General features: G+C 44.7%; 1 protein-coding gene across 1 annotated transcript; it reads right to left on the bottom strand.

The window, feature by feature from the left end:
- Window positions 1-341: 341 nt before the first annotated feature.
- On the bottom strand, window positions 342-15527 carry bnip1b (BCL2 interacting protein 1b). The gene is made up of 6 exons (XM_031280707.2): window positions 15377-15527; window positions 3239-3331; window positions 3059-3150; window positions 2414-2521; window positions 810-928; window positions 342-597 (listed from the first exon to the last, which is right to left on the bottom strand). The coding sequence occupies exons 1-6, from the start codon at window positions 15458-15460 to the stop codon at window positions 401-403; spliced, it is 693 nt and encodes a 230-aa protein (XP_031136567.1). The 5' UTR covers window positions 15461-15527; the 3' UTR covers window positions 342-400.

Below are 15527 nucleotides of genomic sequence, written 5' to 3'. Positions count from 1 at the left end.
GCTTCGAATGCGGCCATTTGCAAAAAGTATAATAACTTTTGCCTTTAGACATGGTTGAACACCACAAGTTTGTTTAAAGCATGCCAAGGCTTTAACCTTATCATTGTTATTGCATGAAACCTCATCATAATACCAGATACAGTTTACCCTTCATACCCATTTTATAAACCCACATATTGCATATTGTTCAAGCAAAAAACGAGGGTGCTACACAAGATCGAAGGTTTTCACTTGACACTATGTGTGGCAGTCCAGTCTTAGGACTTTTTCTAACTCTCCATGTAGTCTAGCTTTGACTTCATACCTGCTAAAATCCTTGTGGTAACTTTCTGCTGAGTGAAATTAAGTGGAAAACATTCTTCCTGAAGCCTGGGTGTACTCGTTAGCTAAATCCATCTAGCTAAATGAAGGGGAAGATCCGTTTCTTAACGATGTAGAGGACGGTGGCGAGGAAGAGGGCCAGAGCCAGGAAGATGAGCAGCTTGTCTGTCAGCTCCCGCCGGTTGTACTTGAGGATCAGTTTCCTCCCCAGGTGGATGGTTCCTGTCATGCTTTTAAACTCATCGTTGGTTTCTTGCACCGTCCTGGAGGAGGTGGCTGTGTGAGGAAGAAGTAAGGTATTAAAAGGTTTAAGAAGGAGGAAGATAGGTTCGTAAATGTTGATGGGAGATAGAAACATAAAAAAAAAAGATTTTCACAGGGAAAAACATTGTTGTAAATTGGATGTACCTGTTGTACACAAACTCTAACCCTAATGAAAAGTCAACAAACTAAACACATGGACAAAGAAGATAGTTCATTTTTTTTACCCAGCGTGCCAATGGTGTCCTCGCTCTGCTTCACCTGTTCAGCCATCATCCTGCTCATAGACATCAGATTCTCTGTGATGCTGCTACTGGTTTCTACTAGGCTTTCTTTAGTCGCCTTCCTGATACACAAACACACACAAAGCAGACAGGTGATGCATAATTGCTGTCAGTAATACGTATGTTGTGTATATATTGTGTGTCCAAGTGAAAGTTAGAGTCCAAGGAATCTGTCTCCTTTTTTTTTAATCATTTAATCATTTCAGCTCTTAAATGTCAAATGTAATGACCCATTACGAATGGAAACCAAAATAATATCTTAAAATCACTTGCAAAAAGCCCCATTCGGACAGGATTAATATTACAGGGAGGTGGGCAGTAAAATACTAAATATATTAAAATATTTCCCCTCCCCTCCTTGCTTTATCAGACGGCATTTTAATCACTGGCACTGTAACCGACAATAATGTGCTGCGGATAAACCATTACCGACAGGTTTATATTATTTTGAATGATTTAGCTGTAATTAAATTATTAACAAAGACAGTTGCAAACTACTTAAATGTATGTTTCTGAACTTTTACAGTAACAAAAAGAATGGTGTCCACAACAGTGTATCAGTAACAGTAAACACAACTCAATGTATAAAGACTCAGAGATACACTTTTTAAAGCAGCCATATTATGCTCATTTTCAGGTTCATAATTGTATTTTAAGGTTGTACCAGAATAGGTTTACATGGTTTAATTTTCAAAAAACACCATATTTTTGTTGTACTGCAGTGCTCTCTCTCACTGCTGCAGATCCTCTTTTCACCTGGTCTCTGTTTTAGCTACAGAGTGAGACCTCTTTTCTTCTTCTTCTTCTGTACTATCTTTGATTGCACTGCACATGCCCAGTAGCTCAGATGTAGATCATGTCAGCTAGCTAGCTCCATAGACAGTAAAAGAAAGGCTGTTTCTACAACTTCAGTCAGTTACAAGGCAGGATTAGCTGGGAGACTTCTAAATGAGGGCGCACATGTAAGTAGTTCTTTTGTAGATTATGGTGAACTTGTGTGTGTTGTAGCAGTGCTTTGCTACTGAGAACGAGGTAGCATGCTAGCGTTAGTATGCTAGCGTTAGCATTAGTGTTAGCATGCTAACGCTACGAGCTAATGGTTGCGGTTAGCCTGCTCGTTTCGGTTTGTGACGTCGCAAGCCGTGCCGATTTTGAACAGCTCACCCAGAGACTGAAGGCAGGACACATTCAGAAACTGTATCTCACTCTAAACAGCATGGATGGATTTTTTTCAAAGTTTGTATGTGTGTGGAAGCACCAGAGACACAACATAACACCCCAAATCCCAGAAAAAGTGATTTTTTCATAATATGGGCACTTTAAATGTTAAGAGTCTCTCCAGACTGGAATTTTTTGGAGATTACAGGAAGACCAGAGAGTTTGCCAAAACCTGTAGGTAGGTAACTGGGGTGTAATACGTAATGGGATGGGGGATTAGGTTTAAACTGAACGAAAGCAAAACACCTGCCATATTACATTTATAATGGAAAAAGGTGATTGACTCATTGAGCACCACAGTAGAGTCTCAGCCTCAGAATTGTACTGACCTCTGTCTGGTGCTGTGGTTTTCTACTCCATGCAGCAGCTCGTCCTTCTCCGTGTTGTCTATGGCTAGTTTACATGCCAGGTTAGCTTTCCTCCACGCTGTCTGGTTACTGGAATGCACAGAAACCAACTTTGAGAACTGTAGATTATGTTATAGATTTCTTCATGTCATCTGGTCTGTTGTGTCTGAATCTGTTTCATTTGCATGCTGTTTAACCCCATCAATCCCAAATGTGCTACTTGCATTTATTTGCCTCTCAAAGTCCTATTAGCTCCAGATATGGATGTACTGCACATTTTATCAAGGGTCAACACCTAGAATGTGAATTATTTCCAAAAGCATCCTGAGCAAAATAAACTACAGGCTACTATTTACAATATTAATAATGAACTTTTACAGTCTCTAATATAACCCATTTCAGGCACCACCAAACCTGACACAACATGCAAAGAGGGGTTACAACCAAACATGACATTTCATTTTGATGTGTTGACTGAGAGCAAGATACAGATCGGTTCACTCACTTATACACTGGAATGAACGCTGGCATTTTAATGGGATTGATAGTGTCAATAAAGTCAGTGATTCAGGGGTAAATGAAGATGACTGTTGCTAATTTTTCATGTTTGTGTGTATGTCTACACACCTCAGCATTTGCCTTCGCTGGCTCTCTGTCTCTGCCTGGATGGCCAGTCTGTCCGTCTCTCTGTCCTGCTCTCTGGCCATCTGCTCCAGATCCTGACAACAACACACCACGTCCAATAAAACATTTTTTAAACAAGAAATCTGTCAGATGCAACACAATATACATGGTGTGAGGCCTGACCTGTATTCTGAGTCTGAGCTTGTTGAGCTTCTGTTTGACCTGAGAGTTGAGCTCCATGAGAGTTGACTGAGGTCCAGGGCAATCCCTGATGTCCTGCAGGTAACACAAACACACGTATGTATTCATGATTGATGTGAGAGTAAACATTGTAGGGCTGCACAATTATGGCCAAACTAATAATCACAATCTTTATGATCAATATTGAGATCATGATTATTTACCACAATAATTCACATTTCATATTTAAATAAACAGAGCACTGCTTTCACTTCCATGTTGCGTTACATTCCTGCTAATGTACACATCTTTGTAAAAAAACAATGTTTGGATGGATATTTGTTAGTTGGGTAGGTATTCTGTTTGTAATTTTGGGATTCAGATGTTTATTTTTTTTTATTTTGGTACTGTAAATTAACTGAATCCTTAAAAATGAATGCCTTTAATTAAATTGACGGGTTGCAGCATAGTGTTTCCATTTCAGGTCAGTGTAAGAGTCTGTACTGTGATTTACTGTACATGTTTCTCTTCTTTTACACACACACACACACAGACACACAGTGTGCAGTAGTAATGACTCAGCAGTGCTTCTGGCTGAAATTCACAGTGTTGTTCTCCTGGGATAAAGCCACTACCTAGCGTCCTCTAGCCGCTAGGCTAATTTATAAAGTGAGTTTAAACACTCAAACACTGCAGCACTATGCCATCCATGTAATACAGATATTCCAGCTGCTATAACAAAACGATCGGTATCAGACGTTTATGGATATGTCGATCGACAATCGGCAATCAGTTTTGGGGGCAAAAAATCAGGGCATCTCTAATATGTATATAGTCTGGTGGTGACCCATGATTATAAGCAGAGAGGTACTGAAGAGGAGGACTGATGATTATTCAATTAACAATCTTTTTAGATTTGCCACTAATTTTGTTTATTAAATGTAAAAAAAAATAATGAAAGGGTAACGCCCATCACACACCCAAAGTAATGCCTTATTAACATACTTTCTACATAGGCTTAAAACATGTTTGGCATTATTCCTGTTCATCAAAAACCAAATAGTCTACAATTTACAGAACAGTAAAAACTTCTTTTGATTTACTGATTTTACTTATGACTGTTATTGATTTATCATCTACACAATACTACAGTACTTTATATACAATAATATATAAAGTATGTCAAGTTAATATTTTAAAATTACATTTTTAATAAACACTGAGGAAGAAACTCTCTATGGATTTATCTGCAGATGTATCTACTTTCTTTATTAATCAATCAAGAGTTTGGTTTATAAAATATTAACAAAACAAAAAAAATGCTGATGAAAATTTCAAAAAGCCTGAGGCTACTTTACAGTTTGTTTTGTCTGACCAAAATCCCAAAATACTAAGTCTACTATATAAGAATACTAACAAAAATAGCAAATATTTACATTTGAAAAGCTTAAAGGGGTGATAGAATGCAAAACCGATTTTACCTTGTCAAAGGACATACATAGAAGCTCAAAATCCCATTCATACCCCTATCCTCTGCAAATCTCACATTTTGAAACTGCCGCTGAAAACGGACGAATCTCAACAAAGCTGGAAGCTGACGTCAGCATCCCAAATCCATCAATCAGTCTTTGTCACGCCCCAACATCAGCTTAGTCTTCTGAATCTAGCTAGGTCATGCAGTTCTCCAGAGGTCCGCTATTTCACTTCTGAGACTTTTTTATGCGAAAAATCAACTATATAGAGGTCAAATATGGGCCGTTTTACGAAAATTGATGGCTAATTGCAAATTTTGTCCGACTGTGTCGCAGTTCAGCAGGAGCTCAGCAGGCTACGTGACAGCGGCCGGAGCTGCCTCGCCGCCTGACGTGTCCTACTTCATAGACTCCGGCTCGCTGTGAGCTAGCTGGATCTCCGTCACGAAGGGAAGCCCGCGGCGCTCCATACCCGCACAAAGTCACCGGTTCTGTGTTACTGGACAAAAAAATGCCGAGGCCCTGATGGAGCTCCAGGGCCTGCAGCTAGCCGCGATTCATAGGATTGAACGGACAGTAGCAGCTAACGAAATCCCTAATGTTCACAAAAATGCATTCAACTGAAATCGGGCACCATAGTTAGCTTTATAAGACCTTGGGGTACATGTTATGTAAGTGGCGTGACGAAATTCAAACTGTAAATATACTTTAATTATGCCGAAAGTGAAGCTAACTAGCCGCGATCTGTAAACATAGGATTGGAGGGACAGTCGCAGCTAACGAAACCCCTAATGTTCACAAAAATTCATTAAATTCAAGTCGGACACCATAGTTAGCTTTATAAGACATTGGGGTATATGTTATGTAAGTGGCGTGACGAAATTCAAACTGTAAATATACGAAGGTTATGCCGAAAGTGTAGCAACGATCTTTTCCCATAGGATTAAATGGGACACATAGCCTAGCTTGCAGCTCCGGAGCTCCGCGGAGCCCCGAGCCCTGAGCCCCGGTCGTCCAGTAACCGAAAAACGGTGACTTTCACTGGGTATGGAGGTTGCCGCTTTCTCGTCAGACTGTGTGGAGCTCCTAAAGTCCGACACGTCTTACTAAATTTGCAATTAGCCATCAATTTTCGTAAAACAGCCCATATTTGAGCTTTATATAGTTGATTTCTCAACCAATGTTACATACCCTATTAGGAGACCTTAAGGAACAGTGTGAAATACCCTATATAATCATTCTATCACCCCTTTAAAAGCATTAAGCACCTAATTGTTTAAGCTCCAATAGAGCTCAACAGTCCCACCCACAGCGGGTTCCGGAAGTAAAAATACAATGCAATTTCTCCATTGACAATTGGAGTATAAGCCATAAAATCGTAACTGATGGTAGACTTAAAACCAGCAACGACATGACTAAGCGATTGTATATGCTCATATAGACGCCAAAAGTTCATGGGGCACCAACCTTGTTTTGAGATAAATGTCTTTTAATCGCGATGTATTGGATAAGTAATCCAGTAGCCACAATCCTGAACAATCCCACAATCCCACAGTGATGCCTCTGATTGGTGGAACTCATACTGTCTATGGGAGCTGCCGGGAGCTGCCTGCACGATCCGTCATGCGCATCCCCAAAATGATAATCCTGTTTTACGCATTGACATATATATAATGGACCAACAGACCCCGTTGCTCTGGACGGAGACCAGTGAAGGATATTAGAAGCACTTTTCCGGTGATGGCTGAGCGTTACTGCGCAGCCTCCAACTGAGAGAGACGACGTAAATGTGACGTGAGCAACCTGTCTGAAAGTTGTAAGTCTTCTGGTAGCTGTGCCAAGAGAAATCTCAATCATTCCCAATCTAGCAGAGACGGAGAGCGTAGGTATATGTAAGGAGATAACATAGGCACAGGCTAATTATTGCTAACTAAAATGCTAGTTAACATTAGTAATTACACTTAAACAGCTGATGTGAGACGAAACTGCCTGTGTGCTTCTCCTGTACTATACGGTAATTTCTCTACTGTGCGACAGTGAGTTGCGTGGTTAAGACACAATCGTTAGCCTAGTTTTACAAAAACTTCTGCTACAGAGCCATAACGTGAGATACAAGGTAATGGAGCCTTTTATACATTGTTGTGTTTCTTTAGAAATAAACAATGGACAAATACACGCTTCTCGTCTTTAAACGCTTCAGATGTAAAGTTATTCGCTGTCAAAGTGGCGCCAAAATGAATGGCAGTCAATGGAATGCTAACGGGAGGTGATGGTGTGCAAAAGGCTCAAGTGCCGTGAGTATGGACAGAGCATGGACAGCGAGTGTTCGTTCAGGCCACGCCCCCTTTTCCTAACATGTTGAGACATGCCCTGGCTTGCAGAGGGCTGTCAGTTGAGTTTCAGTTTATCAGTTAAGTTTCAGTTGGTGTTTGTGTGCGTCAGTGACCACAAGTAAGTTACAATTATATTATATAGATAAGTTAATATTAGCAATTTATTATCGAGTTAACAGTAAGTGACAGCCTTTATCTCCATTGTATAGCTTTATGGCATTCTTATTGTAGTTTCTGTTTTCAGGACATGTTGAGCACTGTATATTTAAGTAACTAGGGAGTCATTAGCCTCAATTGTGTTTATGTTAGGTAACATTGATGTTTATTTCTGTTTCCTATAGAACCACACCTACACTGTAAAGTGCACAAGATATAGTGCCTGTGCATCTGTATTAGAAAGTATATATTAAAACCTTCGAAGAATATCCCTGCCTTCCGTGTCCTGACTAGACACCCCATATCGGTGACTAATTCCATAACCAGTAAGAGTCCCCATTACAATTTATGGTCCTTCGAGCCGGATAGAGTCAACGATATGGCAACCAGTAAAGAAGGAATCAGCCTCCCTGTTTCACCTGTGCGCCCCAAACGCCAAGTGCAACGCCCAAGATATCTGGAGGATTATTTAGTCGGTCAACATAGCTCAGCGCAGATGCACAGGCACGAAGAGGAGAGAGAGCTACTCAGTCCTGCTAGAAGCACATCCTCAATTCCGCTAATGCAGAATGCAAATGAAGCCATTGCTCATCAGGCTTTGGAGACAGCGCGGCAACAGAGTGAAACGGCCAAGAAACAAACAGAGCTTTTGGAGCTTGTCCTGCAGCGCCATTCCCCCCGGTCCTCAGCTCAGGGGTCAAGGAGGTCATCACGGCATCAGACCCCAGTACGACTCTACCCAGACAGAGGAGGTGAACCACAGCCTTCTCTAGTCCGTGCTACTCACCCCCACCGAACTGAGGATCACCCAAGCGTAGCTGCAGAACTAACCCACCAGCTAGAGCAACTGACACTTCCTCCACCTCTCAGCCGAGTCACTCAACCCCCTCAGCACACTCTTGATCCATGCTATGGCATTCAGACTATCAGGCAGGAGACTGAACATGATACAGCCGCTCATCTTCAGCCCAGTCATCCCAATGGGTCACCCCAGGGTCTACAGCAGCCATTAGGCTTGCTAAGATATGCCTCATCACATAGCTCACTCTTGTCCTACCCCATATCAGGTAATTGTAAGCCCAATGCAGCAGCACCCGGCAGCCAACACGAGAACGGTAGAGAGCCTTGGTTAGGAAACCCACATCTGGTGCCACCTGAGCCTCATCTCTATCTCCCACATGTAGCTCCTCCCAGACTGCTACATGTAAATCCAGCTCCAGATCGGATGATGCCTCTACCCGTGCACCAGACAGCACCCCAGCCTTTATCTGTGAATCTACCCGTGCACCAGACAGCACCCCAGCCTTTATCCGTGCCTCCACCCGTGCACCAGTCATTACATCAGCCTGCTTATTTACCCCAACCCCTCTACCAAGGGAACCCAGCCATGCTGACCCATTATCCACCCACTGGGTATCAGCAGGCACCCACCAATATAGAAGGCCCAACATTTCCTGACTTTACTAAAGAGGATAGAGCTCAATATGTGGAGCTTCACCTTTCACTTAGCACACTCCTTCATCCTTCTCAGTCTGAGCATTACAAGTATGCCATCCTGCTGAAGCATGTCAAGGTGCCACATGCACATCGCCTTGTGCTAGCTCATGCAGAGTCTAGTATGCCCTACTCTGAAGCTCTAAAGGCACTGGATGAACGCTATGGACGTCCATATCAGTTTGTGCTGAAAGAGATAGAGGACATGGAACACCTACCCCCCATCCGAGATGATAGGGCTCTCGACGAGTTTTCCATCAGAGTGCAGTCGCTTGTTGGGATGCTGAAATCTCTCCGAGGTGAAGGCTATGAGGAACTCCACTGCGGCTCAAATGTGAAGCGCCTTCTAAGCAGGCTTCCCAAGCACCAGCAAGAGAGATTTCGTCGTCAACAGTATAGGAAAGACCCGGATAAACTGAAGCTATCGCTCATTGACTTTTCAGAGTGGCTGAAGGCAGAAGTCCGATGTCTGGACATTGAGCCCTCACTTCAAGCTCACAGTGAGAAGGACAAGAAAGAATTCAAGCAGCAGAAGTCCAAGGTTAAGGTCACTACTATCATGCATGGGACAGGCAGTGCCAGTAAACATCCATCCGATACGCCCTGCCAAGTAGCTCATTCTATCCAAACCCAAGGGAAGGGTAAGATATACTGCCCTTACTGCGAGGCAGAACACTACCTCAGTCAATGTGAGAGCTTCGCTAAGCTTACCAAAGCAGAGATGGTGGACTGGATTAAAGTCAAGAGAAGGTGCTGGCGATGTGGTCGTTCTCATCTAGCCTCTGCCTGTGACCTCAAGAAGCCGTGTCGCCTTTGTAAGTCGAAACACCTCTCCGTCCTTCATGAGGTCAACCAGAGGAGTGAGAACGAGCCCACCATCAGGTCGACAGCAGAGACTCACTATCTGGATCAGCCAAATGGATATAGCCAGGTGCTGTTAAAGATTGTCAGAGTCAATTGCAATACCAGGATAAAGTGTTTGACACGTATGCAGTGCTGGACGATGGCTCTGAGAGAACCATCCTGCTTTCATCTGCAGCACGCCGCCTGGGAGTACAGGGTCAAGCAGAAGACCTCACACTCCATACTATCCGCCAAGACATCAAGACACTGTCCGGCTCACGTGTCTCCTTTACTATTGCTCCAGCTTCCCAACCAACAAAGAGGTTCTCCATTCAAGGCACATTCACAGGGGAACACCTAAGCCTCTCTCAGTACAGCTACCCAGTTACCCAGCTCCAGAAAAGATATCGGCATCTACGAGGTCTGGCAATCCCACCCATCGACGGAGCTCAGCCAACCCTCCTGATTGGATCTGATAATGCTGATCTGATAGTTCCGATTGAGCCAGTGCATCTGGGTCCCCCTGGTGGTCCTGCAGCAGTCAAGACTAATCTCGGCTGGACACTCCAGGGTCCAGCAAAGTACCTGCAGCAACAGCTTCCCACCACACAGTGCTTGTTCACCACAGTTTCCTCCCCTTCTGCTGAGTTGTTCAATCAAGTTGAACGGTTGTGGCAGTTGGATACCCTACCTTTCAAAAGTGAGAGGTTGGTGACCAGATCTAGACAGGACAAGTACTCAGTGGACCTGTTGGAGGCCGAGACCATCCGTGTAGAAGTAAATGGAGTACATCGGTATGCTACACCCCTTCTACGAATCCCAAACATGCCTAAGCTGCAAGTTTCAAAGGAAGTTGTTATGAAAAACCTGCGAAACACAGAGAAGAGGTTAGTACAAGACCCACTGCGTGCATCTACCTACCAGGAGGAGATCAAGAAACTGGAGATTGCTGGGTACGCCACCAAGATTGAATCCTGCGAGGCGGACTCATCAGAGGAGTCGTGGTTTCTGCCCCACCACATGGTCAGGCACAATGGCAAGGAACGGATTGTTTTCAACTGCAGCTTCCAGCTTGGCAGACAAAGTCTGAATAACTACCTCCTTCCAGGCCCAGCCTTAGGACCCTCACTCCTTGGAGTCCTCCTACGCTTCAGAGAGCATCGAGTCGCAGTAAGTGGAGACATTAAAGGGATGTTTCACCAGGTCCGCCTGCTGGACAGAGACAAGCCCTTGCTGAGGTTCCTTTGGAGGGACCTAAAGACGGACGAACAACCATCAGTGTACCAGTGGGAGGTCCTGCCTTTCGGGACGACGTGCAGTCCCTGCTGCGCGATCTTTGCTCTCCAGAAACACGTCAACGAGTCAAGTCAACCAGGTGAAAACGTCCGCCACAGTGTAGAACAGTGTTTCTACGTTGATAATTGCCTGCAGAGTCTACCTACCAAAGTAGAAGCCAGTAACCTTGTGACGAAGCTTAGAACCCTTCTAGCTGCAGGTGGCTTCGATATCCGCTAGTGGGCCAGTAACCAGCCAGAGGTGATTCACAACCTGCCTAAGGAGGCCAAGTCTGACAGCAGCGAAAGATGGGTTTCTCAGATGCATGTTGAAGCTCAAGAGCTGACGCTAGGCCTCAGTTGGCACTTCATGGAGGACACACTCCATTACAGGCATCGCCCGGTTGCCCCAAGCCAGACGACCATGCGAAATATCTATAAGACACTAGCAAGCCAGTATGACCCTCTAGGTCATATCCTGCCCTTCACCACAAGGGCCAAAGTTCTGGTCCAGAGACTGTGGGCCAAAGACCGTGACTGGGACGACCCAAATTTACCAGTCGACCTCCTGCAAGCCTGGACTACATGGGAAGAAGAGCTCCCTCAGCTCCCAACAGTTAGTCTCTCCCGGAGCTACTTCCCAACAGAAGTTGATGTAAGTGCCATCATCCTCGAGCTTCACGTCTTCTGTGATGCATCAGAGTCCGCTTATGGGTCAGTTGCTTACCTACGTGGTGAGGATCCTCATGGCCAAGTCCATGTAGCCTTCGTGCTGGCACGCTCAAGAGTGGCACCGAAGAAACAACAGTCAATGCCACGCCTTGAGCTCTGTGCCTCAGCCCTGAGCTCAGCTTGCCCAGATGATCCAGAGAGAGTTCACACTTCAGTTGAGGGATACAGTGCTCTGGTCTGACTCCACCACAGTACTTACCTGGATACAGTCAGAGTCCTGCAGATACAAGGTGTTTGTAGGGACTCGTGTATCTGAGATCCAGGAGCTGACGGATCACCGGTCATGGAGGTATGTGGACACACAGAATAACCCCGCAGATGCTATCACCAGAGGGATGACACTATCCAACCTAGCTAAGCCAAACCAATTTAGTCAAGGTCCTGCCTTCCTTCAGCTACCACGTGAGAGTTGGCCAGTCACAACATCTTTCTTGGAAGTCCTAGATGAGACAGAAATGAAGAGGTCTGCATTCTGTGGCATTATGTCAGCCAGTACTGCTCCAGAGATCCCAGCCGCTGAAGACCACTCTACCTTCGAAGATCTCCTTGAGGCAACAAGCAGGTCACTGCACGGGGCGGCCTCCCAGTCAAGCGCCCTCAGTGCAGATGACTATGCAGAGGCAGAACTCCGAATCCTTCAGAGAGCGCAATATGATAGCTTTCCAGACGAAGTCACGTGCCTACAAACAGGGAAAGCACTTCCATCCAGCAGTCGGCTCTTGTCACTTGCTCCAGAGTACGACGTCTCTAGGGGCCTCATCCGAGTAGGTGGTAGGTTGCGTCGTTCTACTAGTCTGGAAGAAGATGTTGTGCACCCAATTGTGCTAGAACCTAAGCACCATATTACCAAACTTATCATACGACAGTATGACAACAAGTTACTCCATTCTGGAGCGGAGAGGGTCTTTGCGGAGCTCCGACGTAAGTTTTGGATCCTCCAGGGCCACGAAGCTGTGCGTCGCCATCAGAGATCCTGCCCGGAGTGCCAGAAATGGAGAGCAAAGCCTGCTATTCCTAAAATGGCAGATCTGCCACCTTGTCGTCTCCGCCTCCTGAAGCCTCCATTTTATTCAACAGGAGTAGATTGCTTTGGCCCGTTCCAGGTCAAGCGAGGTCGGGGTACGGAAAAGAGATGGGGAAAAGTTTTTAAGTGTATGACCACCAGGTGCATTCACCTAGATGTGCTGTCCAACATGGATACCGACTCGTTCCTTATGTCACTCAGAAGGTTTGTGGCTAGACGGGGAACTCCCTTCGAGCTTCTCTCTGACTGTGGGACCAACTTCCGCAGAGGGGAGCACGAGCTCAAATCAAGTTTTGAGGCCATGTGCGAAGAGCTGCAGACCAAGATGGCCAAGCACCAGATCCGTTTCCAGTTCAACCCACCAAATGCACCTCACTTTGGTGGAGCCTGGGAGCGGGAGGTAAGATCCATTAAGGCTGCACTCTACGTTACTCTGGGAGCACAGACAGTTACCGAAGAAGTCTTGCTGACAGTTCTGATTGAGGTAGAGGGAATCCTCAACTCCAAGCCACTGGGCTATGTGTCGACAGATGTAGCCGATGTGGATCCCGTAACTCCCAACTACCTCCTCATGGGGCGGCCCGACTCTTCGCTTCCTCAAGTGGTGTACCCTGAATCTGAGATTCTCAGTCGGAGAAGGTGGCGGCACAGTCAGGTGTTAGCTGACCAGTTCTGGACCCATTTCATACGGAACTACTTACCTTTCCTGCAGGCAAGACAGAAATGGGTGAAGGACACAGAGAACCTCACTGTTGGTACGGTGGTGATGGTAATCGACCAAAGGTTACCACGTGCACTGTGGCCCGTGGGACGAGTCACGAAGACCATTAGGAGTGTTGATGGTAAAGTGAGGACTGCTGAGGTGCAGGTGGATGAGAGGACCTACACCAGACCAGTGGCCAAGCTCATTGAGTTGCCGGCCATCCCAGAGGATGCTTCGACAACAGCTCCTGGGGATAGTTGAGCCTTTCCGGGAGATAATTGACACTGTAAATTATGGGGCGGCTGTGCAAAAGGCTCAAGTGCTGTGAGTATGGACAGAGCATGGACAGCGAGTGTTCGTTCAGGCCACGCCCCCTTTTCCTAACATGTTGAGACATGCCCTGGCTTGCAGAGGGCTGTCAGTTGAGTTTCAGTTTATCAGTTAAGTTTCAGTTGGTGTTTGTGTGCGTCAGTGACCACAAGTAAGTTACAATTATATTATATAGATAAGTTAATATTAGCAATTTATTATCGAGTTAACAGTAAGTGACAGCCTTTATCTCCATTGTATAGCTTTATGGCATTCTTATTGTAGTTTCTGTTTTCAGGACATGTTGAGCACTGTATATTTAAGTAACTAGGGAGTCATTAGCCTCAATTGTGTTTATGTTAGGTAACATTGATGTTTATTTCTGTTTCCTATAGAACCACACCTACACTGTAAAGTGCACAAGCTATAGTGCCTGTGCATCTGTATTAGAAAGTATATATTAAAACCTTCGAAGAATATCCCTGCCTTCCGTGTCCTGACTAGACACCCCATATCGGTGACTAATTCCATAACCAGTAAGAGTCCCCATTACAGATGGCTTGGTAGCATCAAAATGGCGCCATAGGAGCTACGCGATCCGAGGAGAAGCTTACCCCATTGGTTTTAGACACGGACGGGAAAAAATTGCTGCGGCTCCATCATATACGGATCATCAGAAACATTTGTTGGCAATTTCATGGAGAGCAATCCAGCAAACGCCAAAGTTGCAGTCTCTTTTTCCTCTCGCCTTTCCTTCACACAGCCGCTACGCTGTGTACGCTCCTTCCCAAGACCATTTTGCAGAGGCATCGTCACTATGTCTGGAGCATGGATGTATTAAAAAAGAACCTGAACAAGTCTGGAGCCCTGTTCATTCCTACGAGAGTTGATCAGTGGCGCATAAAGCCAAAAAAGCAAATTATCGGGCAAAATTTATCAAATTCTGATAGTAAAACAAGTCATTTTGCAGGAGTTGTGAGTGACGCTCGAAAAAATGTATCCACTGATTTACAGACGACTCTTTCGCAATGTAAGTCTATTGGAAAAAGTCTTTTTGGGCCCCATAGCATCATGTGATGGACCTGGAAGTTGCAATTCCACTGTTTAGCTGCTATGTCAAATTGGCTTCAAAGTATGGTGCCCTGGTCTGGAGCTTAGCACCGCCCAAGACAATTGTGATTGGTGTAAAGAAATGCAAACAAGCAAGAGCTTGAGAGAATATATCTGGAGTTACTATTTATTTATACCTAAATCCTACTAAACTGAAAAGTAGGGAGGCGTGTGTGTGTGTGTGTGTGTGTGTGTGTGTGTGTGTGTGTGTGTGTGTGTGTGTGTGTGTGTGTGTGTGTGTGTGTGTCATACATATTGGGCCGCAATTTATGCTCTGTTTCGTTCTGAAAGGAGTATTTTTAATTGACTTAACCATGCTTTTTCAACAATAATAACTTACATTAAAGTTACTCCTAATTGATCCGTCAGACACATCCGTCAACTGTCGAATCAGCTAACGTAACGTAATTTCATGATAACGTTAGATGTTAAAAGTAGTGGGAATAAAACGGTTAGCAGTGATTAAAGGAAATAAGGTAAACAAAGTTAATATCGTATCCCTATCACTTTCTTTTTCTTACTGTATATTTTAACTGAACGTTAACGTTATTTAGCCTCGCTTGTGTAACGTACAGCAACTTTCAGACCTGTAATGTGATGCCTTCACGGACACCTCTCCAGAACAAAACCGATACCAGCATGAGCAACAACAAAAAATTCAAAAGAAAAACCAGACGTTTTCAGTTCTTACCTGAACGAGAGCCTTGATTTCTAGATCATATTTTATTATTTCTTGTCCACAAATTCGGACGTGAACATCCGCAGAAGACGCCATGTTTGTTTTTGTACGGCTACGGAAAGCTGGAGGCCCAAAAGACAACTCGCTCTGCTGACTGCGAAGC

The sequence above is a fragment of the Sander lucioperca genome, chromosome 13, assembly GCF_008315115.2.
Source record: "Sander lucioperca isolate FBNREF2018 chromosome 13, SLUC_FBN_1.2, whole genome shotgun sequence".
Taxonomy (NCBI): domain Eukaryota; kingdom Metazoa; phylum Chordata; class Actinopteri; order Perciformes; family Percidae; genus Sander; species Sander lucioperca.
This window is presented reverse-complemented; position numbering and strand designations above follow the sequence as displayed.

Excerpts from the sequence above, each read along its gene's own strand:
- bnip1b (XM_031280707.2), bottom strand. The coding sequence starts at position 15,460 with ATGGCGTCTTCTGCGGATGTTCACGTCCGAATTTGTGGACAAGAAATA. Across the intron at positions 3,332-15,376 it reads AAATCAAGGCTCTCGTTCAG|GACATCAGGGATTGCCCTGG; the intron begins GTAAGAACTGAA and ends TGTTACCTGCAG. Across the intron at positions 598-809 it reads GGACACCATTGGCACGCTGG|CCACCTCCTCCAGGACGGTG; the intron begins GTAAAAAAAATG and ends TTCCTCACACAG.